General features: G+C 63.7%; 1 protein-coding gene across 1 annotated transcript; it reads right to left on the reverse strand.

Annotated features, from left to right (window-relative positions):
• Positions 1–1,544: 1,544 nt before the first annotated feature.
• Positions 1,545–3,957, reverse strand: LOC148152393 (uncharacterized). Its single transcript, XM_088003614.1, has 3 exons — positions 2,295–3,957; positions 1,944–2,192; positions 1,545–1,856 (listed from the first exon to the last, which is right to left on the reverse strand). The coding sequence occupies exons 1-3, from the start codon at positions 3,708–3,710 to the stop codon at positions 1,578–1,580; spliced, it is 1,944 nt and encodes a 647-aa protein (XP_087859740.1). The 5' UTR covers positions 3,711–3,957; the 3' UTR covers positions 1,545–1,577.
• Between the last annotated feature and the right edge of the window lie 2,802 nt (positions 3,958–6,759).

Genomic DNA, 6,759 nt, shown 5'->3' on the forward strand with positions numbered 1-6,759 from the left:
GTCAGGGCCTGCAGCTCCAGGCCTGGTTCTCTGCCTGGAGGTCAAGGCCTGCAGCTCCAGGCCTGGTTCTCTGCCTGGAGGTCAGGGCCTTTAGCTCCAGGCCTGGTTCTCTGCCTGGAGGTCAAGGCCTGCAGCTCCAGGCCTGGTTCTCTGCCTGGAGGTCAAGGCCTGCAGCTCCAGGCCTGGTTCTCTTCCTGGAGGTCAAGGCCTGCAGCTCCAGGCCTGGTTCTCTGCCTGGAGGTCAAGGCCTGCAGCTCCAGGCCTGGTTCTCTGCCTGGAGGTCAAGGCCTGCAGCTCCAGGCCTGGTTCTCTGCCTGGAGGTCAGGGCCTGCAGCTCCAGGCCTGGTTCTCTGCCTGGAGGTCAGGGCCTGCAGCTCCAGGCCTGGTTCTCTGCCTGGAGGTCAAGGCCTGCAGCTCCAGGCCTGGTTCTCTGCCTGGAGGTCAAGGCCTGCAGCTCCAGGCCTGGTTCTCTGCCTGGAGGTCAAGGCCTGCAGCTCCAGGCCTGGTTCTCTGCCTGGAGGTCAAGGCCTGCAGCTCCAGGCCTGGTTCTCTGCCTGGAGGTCAAGGCCTGCAGCTCCAGGCCTGGTTCTCTGCCTGGAGGTCAGGGCCTGCAGCTCCAGGCCTGGTTCTCTTCCTGGAGGTCAAGGCCTGCAGCTCCAGGCCTGGTTCTCTGCCTGGAGGTCAAGGCCTGCAGCTCCAGGCCTGGTTCTCTGCCTGGAGGTCAAGGCCTTTAGCTCCAGGCCTGGTTCTCTGCCTGGAGGTCAGGGCCTGCAGCTCCAGGCCTGGTTCTCTGCCTGGAGGTCAAGGCCTGCAGCTCCAGGCCTGGTTCTCTGCCTGGAGGTCAAGGCCTGCAGCTCCAGGCCTGGTTCTCTGCCTGGAGGTCAAGGCCTGCAGCTCCAGGCCTGGTTCTCTGCCTGGAGGTCAGGGCCTGCAGCTCCAGGCCTGGTTCTCTTCCTGGAGGTCAAGGCCTGCAGCTCCAGGCCTGGTTCTCTGCCTGGAGGTCAAGGCCTGCAGCTCCAGGCCTGGTTCTCTGCCTGGAGGTCAAGGCCTGCAGCTCCATGCCTGGTTCTCTGCCTGGAGGTCAGGGCCTGCAGCTCCAGGCCTGGTTCTCTTCCTGGAGGTCAGGGCCTGCAGCTCCATGCCTGGTTCTCTTCCTGGAGGTCAGGGCCTGCAGCTCCATGCCTGGTTCTCTTCCTGGAGGTCAGGGCCTGCAGCTCCATGCCTGGTTCTCTTCCTGGAGGTCAGGGCCTGCAGCTCCATGCCTGGTTCTCTGCCTGGAGGTCAGGGCCTGCAGCTCCATGCCTGGTTCTCTTCCTGGAGGTCAGGGCCTGCAGCTCCATGCCTGGTTCTCTTCCTGGAGGTCAGGGCCTGCAGCTCCATGCCTGGTTCTCTTCCTGGAGGTCAGGGCCTGCAGCTCCATGCCTGGTTCTCTTCCTGGAGGTCAGGGCCTGCAGCTCCATGCCTGGTTCTCTTCCTGGAGGTCAGGGCCTGGAGCTACCCCAACCTACCCTCCCTCCCCAGCCCAGGTAATTAAAGAGATGCGGTTGTTTCACATTTAACATCTTTATTGAACATTTTTAATTGTTTTCCTCCGTCTCTCTCTCCGAGTCCCCAGGGGTGGTGGAGGAGGCCAGGTCCGAAGAGGAGTCACCTTGCCGGGGGGGGAGTGGTGGGCTGGCTTCCCCGGAGCCTGGAGAGGAAGATTGTGGCGCTGTGGCCCGGTCAAACTTGCTCCGGATGTCCGCCAGTTGTTCCGCCGTGAGCTGGTTGGCGTAGAACCTGTCCGCGGTCCTGGTGTCGTGGCACATCACCCGGGCAAGCTGTCCCCTGACCTCGCTGCTGTGTGCATCCCTTGCCTGAAAAACAGAATAAAAATGTATTAAAAAACCTGGTGGTTTTTTCTTTCCCCCCCCCCCCTCCGACCGGAGAAATGTGCTACCCACGTGTGTGGCCACTGCGCTGCGGAAATCAGTCATGGTCGGCCGGCCTGGAAGCCCCATCTCCGTCCAGGCACACTGGGAGAACCGCGTCAGCTTGGCGATCCGCTTCTGGTTGCTGCTGAAGAGGAGGAACCGGCACGGTGGGTTCAGCGTGTTCCGGACGGAGAGCCACCGGACGAACCAGCTGAACTCGGCGTGGGTCAGGAACAGCTGGGCCGCCCCGAAGGCCCTGTTGGTCTTGTGGTTCCTCACCTGAGAAGGGATGAGATGAGATGAGCTCCAGGAGCATGGAGCTCAGTGCGCCTGGTTCTCTGCCCGGAGCTCCATGCCCCTGGTTCTCGTAGATCCACTTACATTGATCACAAAGCCTGGAGATCCTTCCTCAGCATCCTCCATCGCCTCCTGGAGCTCCCCCACAGTCATGTTGGTCAGCACCCCAGGCCGGTGGCCGTAGACAGCAGACAGGTAGCAGGCCAGGTAGCCGTAGAGCCTGTGGCGGAGCTGGACGTTCGAGGGTGCCGCCTCCAGCTTCCCGAGGAGCACAGGGATGGTGGCCGTGGCCAGGCTCTTGCACCTCCGCAGCTGCTTCCTGCTGATGGACCTCTTGGCCTTGGAGCGCTTCACGGAGATCTGGTGGAGGGTTACCTCGGTCACGATCTGCTGGAGGTCCGCTCTGACCGCCCTGCTCACCCCCCTGATCTGTCTCTTGGTCAGCCTGCAGCCCCTCGGCGGGGTCTCGGAGAAGTAGTCCATGAACTGCGAGAAGTTCACCAGGTAGACCTTGACTGTTGTTATGGCTCTCCTCCTGTCCTTCAGGGCTTGTGGGAAGGCGTGGATCTTCTCCAGGTCATGCATGAACGCCCAGGTGGCGTTGAGAGGTTTCCCCCGGGCCACGAAGGAGAGAAGGCTCCGGATCCGGCCCAGCTTGGAGCGCGCGTTCATGCAGTGCTGCGGGGTGGGCAGGGCCCCACGGAGGTGCGTGTGGTACTCCTCCAAGTAGCTCTCCACGGCAGCGGGGAACACTAGCGGTGCGAAGGGGAGCAGGGCAAGCCCTCGGACCGCCCTGGTGCTGCTGGAGCCGGCCGGAGGGTCAGAGTCGCTCGTCTCCGCCTCTGGCCGCGTCCCGGCAGGGGCAGGAGAGCCAGCGTTGGAAGCAGGACCAGGAGGGGGAGAGCCGGGGTCGGAACCAGGACCACCAGGACCAGGAGGAGGAGGAGGAGGAGGGCTGGCCGTGGAGCCAGGAGGAGGAGGAGGAGAAGAGGCGTTGGAACCAGGGGGCGGCGATGCGGGCAGAGAACCAGGTCTGTGGGAGCGAGGCGGAGAATCCCTACCGGAAAGAGGCTCCAGGGCGGTCCCCGGAGAAGAGGAGGACACGTCTCCGTCCTCCCCAGGAGAGTCTGGGGCTGGTTGCTGCTGGTCCGGCAGGTCCAGCTCGGAAGCCAGCCGTGGCGTGGGCTCCGTGGACCTCAGTACGGAGAGAGCGTGGATGGTGGCCCTCCAGTGAAGGCTGCGGAGGTGCCCCCTTATCGTCTCGACCTCCAGCTCCCCGTGACCGGCGGAGAGGTGGCGGTCGACCCTGGGACCTCTGTAGGTGCAGCCCCGGACAGGGCAGTCCATTCCCCGGACGTTGACTCGCCCGTGGGCAAAAGCCAGCAGGATTTTCCGCTCCGCCTGGTTCAAAACGCGGTGAACTCGCTCTAAATGCTTCGGCAGCTGGGCAAACTTACTGCGGCAGATGGGGCAGCGTCTGTAGGGTCGATGGTTTGGCATCTGGAAGCTTCCCCGGTGCTCAAAACCTCCAGCAGAAGCGTCTCTGTCCGGCTGCCGGGGCTGGAATGAGCAGGTGCAGCCTATTGAGGCCAATTAGCTGCAGGGGAACGGCGGGGCGCAGCAGGTGCAGCCTATTGAGGCCAATTGGCGGGGCGCAGCCGGTGCCCTCCGGCTAATCAGCGCCCTGGCAGCGTCAGCGGAGGCAGGGCAGCGCTCACGTACGCCCTGGCAGCGTCAGCGGAGGCAGGGCAGCGCTCACGTACGCCCTGGCAGCGTCAGCGGAGGCAGGGCAGCGCTCACGTACGCCCTGGCAGCGTCAGCGGAGGCAGGGCAGCGCTCACGTACGCCCTGGCAGCGTCAGCGGAGGCAGGGCAGCGCTCACGTACGCCCTGGCAGCGTCAGCGGAGGCAGGGCAGCGCTCACGTACGCCCTGGCAGCGTCAGCGGAGGCAGGGCAGCGCTCACGTACGCCCTGGCAGCGTCAGCGGAGGCAGGGCAGCGCTCACGTACGCCCTGGCAGCGTCAGCGGAGGCAGGGCAGCGCTCACGTACGCCCTGGCAGCGTCAGCGGAGGCAGGGCAGCGCTCACGTACGCCCTGGCAGCGTCAGCGGAGGCAGGGCAGCGCTCACGTACGCCCTGGCAGCGTCAGCGGAGGCAGGGCAGCGCTCACGTACGCCCTGGCAGCGTCAGCGGAGGCAGGGCAGCGCCAACCGCGGACATTGGCCGTTCGCCATAGGTAGGGTTATGGGACGGAGGAAAAGACCCCCGCGGGAGACCCCCTTAACGGGGTCCCAGAGGGCTGAAACTCGGTGGGTCGGTCCGGGGCCTTCCCCCGGACCGTGTGCCACCGTTGGTCCGGGCCCCCCGCCCCCCAGGGCCTGGATCCCGGCCCTGGGGGGCCCCCGGACTTTGAGACCCCCTGGAGACCCTACCCTATGAGCCAGGGGTCTCAAACTCGGTGGGTCGGTCCGGGGCCTTCCCCCGGACCGTGTGCCACCGTTGGTCCGGGCCCCCCGCCCCCCAGGGCCTGGATCCCGGCCCTGGGGGGCCCCCGGACTTTGAGACCCCCTGGAGACCCAACCATAAGAGCCAGGGGTCTCAAACTCGGTTTGGCCATAGCCCCCGACGTACCCTCCAAGGGTTCCAAAGCACGCGGAGATCGGACCAAGTTTGCGGCTCCAGGCCCGCCCGAAGTGTCGGGTGGTCTCCCATTCATTCCCTATGGAGGGCCCTTTTCCGGATGGCTGAAAACGACATTTCCGGCTCTCCTGGGAGATCGGGGCCCCCCATACGTGCATGTCATATACCGTTTTAAAGCTCCGAGCCTCCTGAACACGGAGGTGGTCTCGGATCGCCTCTAGGACCTTCCCCCGACCTTCTACGGGTCTCCAAAGGTAAGGTGGGTTATGGGACGGAGGCAAAGACCCCCGCGGGAGACCCCCTTAACGGTGTCCCAGAGGGCTGAAACTCGGTGGGTCGGTTGGGGGCAACCCCCACGACCGTGTGCCACCGTTGGTCCGGGCCCCCCGCCCCCCGAGGCCGAGATCCAGGCCCTGGGGGGCCCCAGATTTGAGACCCCCTGGAGACCCAACCATAAGAGCCAGGGGTCTCAAACTCGGTTTGGCCATAGCCCCCGACGTACCCTCCAAGGGTGCCGAAGCACGCGGAGATCGGACCCCGTTTGCGGCTGCAGCCCCGGTTCAAAGGTCGGGTGGTCTCCCATTCATTCCCTATGGAGGGCCCTTTTCCGGATGGCTGAAAACGACATTTCCGGCTCTCCTGGGAGATCGGGGCCCCCCATACGTGCATGTCATATACCGTTTTAAAGCTCCGAGCCTCCTGAACACGGAGGTGGTCTCGGATCGTCTCTAGGACCTTCCCTCGAGCTTCTACGGGTCTCCAAAGGATTAGCGTCAAACCGGGCCGGCTTTGCCCCGCGATAAGTCGGTCCAAACGGACCGGAACCCGGGCGAGCCGCACACCGTCGGATCCGGGCCGGTCCGCGGATGGTTCTGGTGGTCTCCGATTTCCGCTAGGACGTTCCCCCGAATTTATACGAATTTTTAACCGTTTTGGGCCCAACCGGACCTCCGGTCCGGTTCCCGGGGTCCCACCGACCCGAGACCCGGATCATCGAGCTCCTGAGACGGCCCCGGTCACGAGGGTGTCGGTCCCGGAAGCCTGGGTGGAGGTCCGAAAACCGGACTTCCAGAGGGGGAGACTCGGCGGTGAGCAGCTGCAGATTTCGTCCGCCTGCTAGCGCGGCCCTCCCGGATAGCTCTGCCGCGGATCCCCGGTCTGGACCTCCGGAGCTCCGGTTCGATCCTTAAAAACGCACTGCACCCAGGCAAACCATATATTGGCTGAAAGCTTGGACCGCGGGGAACACGGTGGTGGTCTCGGATCGTCTCTAGGACCTTCCCAGCCGGCGGTAGAAGCGAAAGAAGTTTACCGGGAAATGAGCTCCAAAAATCGGTCAAAAATGCGTTTTATCCGGGAAAACCGGATATGGTTCGAATCTCCGGAGCCCGAAGAGCAGCCCGGTGAAGACCGCATGGTTCTATCTTTAAAAATGAGGGAGATACGGGGTTTTAAAAAAAGCAGTACTGCCCCCACGACGGGGGGGGCGTTCTGGGAGTGAAAGTCAAAACGCTTTTCGGGCCCTTATAAAGAAAATCACTGCCGGAACGATATCAGGAGAGAGTTGGAAAAGAGGGTCTGGGCGGAAAAATGACTAAGTGTTTCAACACTTAGACATATTTTCATGATCCTTGAAGTCTCGGGAGGCCATCCAAGCGGGTCTCAGCCCTCTTTTCCCCCATTTTCGGCCGTTTTTAGCGCTTTTTCGGCAAAAAGTTGCACTTTGTCCTGGAGAAGCGGGGCTTTCACGCTGTGGCTTCCCGTTCGGCCGGTGAGTCTCCACGGTCCATCTGATGGGCCTGGTGGCTGCTCCGGTTGGCGCGGAGCTCCGTGGAGCCCCGTGGAAGCTGGAATAAAAGCGCGGAGTCTCCCTGGACCCAGGCCGAAGACGGAGCACCGACAGCGGGCTG

The sequence above is a fragment of the Poecilia mexicana genome, unplaced genomic scaffold (assembly GCF_051168715.1).
Source record: "Poecilia mexicana isolate PSO_F unplaced genomic scaffold, ASM5116871v1 ptg000076l_RagTag, whole genome shotgun sequence".
NCBI lineage: Eukaryota > Metazoa > Chordata > Actinopteri > Cyprinodontiformes > Poeciliidae > Poecilia > Poecilia mexicana.

Coding starts and splice junctions, on each gene's coding strand:
- LOC148152393 (XM_088003614.1), bottom strand. CDS start 3,710: ATGCCAAACCATCGACCCTACAGACGCTGCCCCATCTGCCGCAGTAAG. Junction 2,193..2,294: donor CTCCAGGCTTTGTGATCAAT/GTAAGTGGATCT, acceptor ATCCCTTCTCAG/GTGAGGAACCACAAGACCAA. Junction 1,857..1,943: donor GCAGCGCAGTGGCCACACAC/GTGGGTAGCACA, acceptor TCTGTTTTTCAG/GCAAGGGATGCACACAGCAG.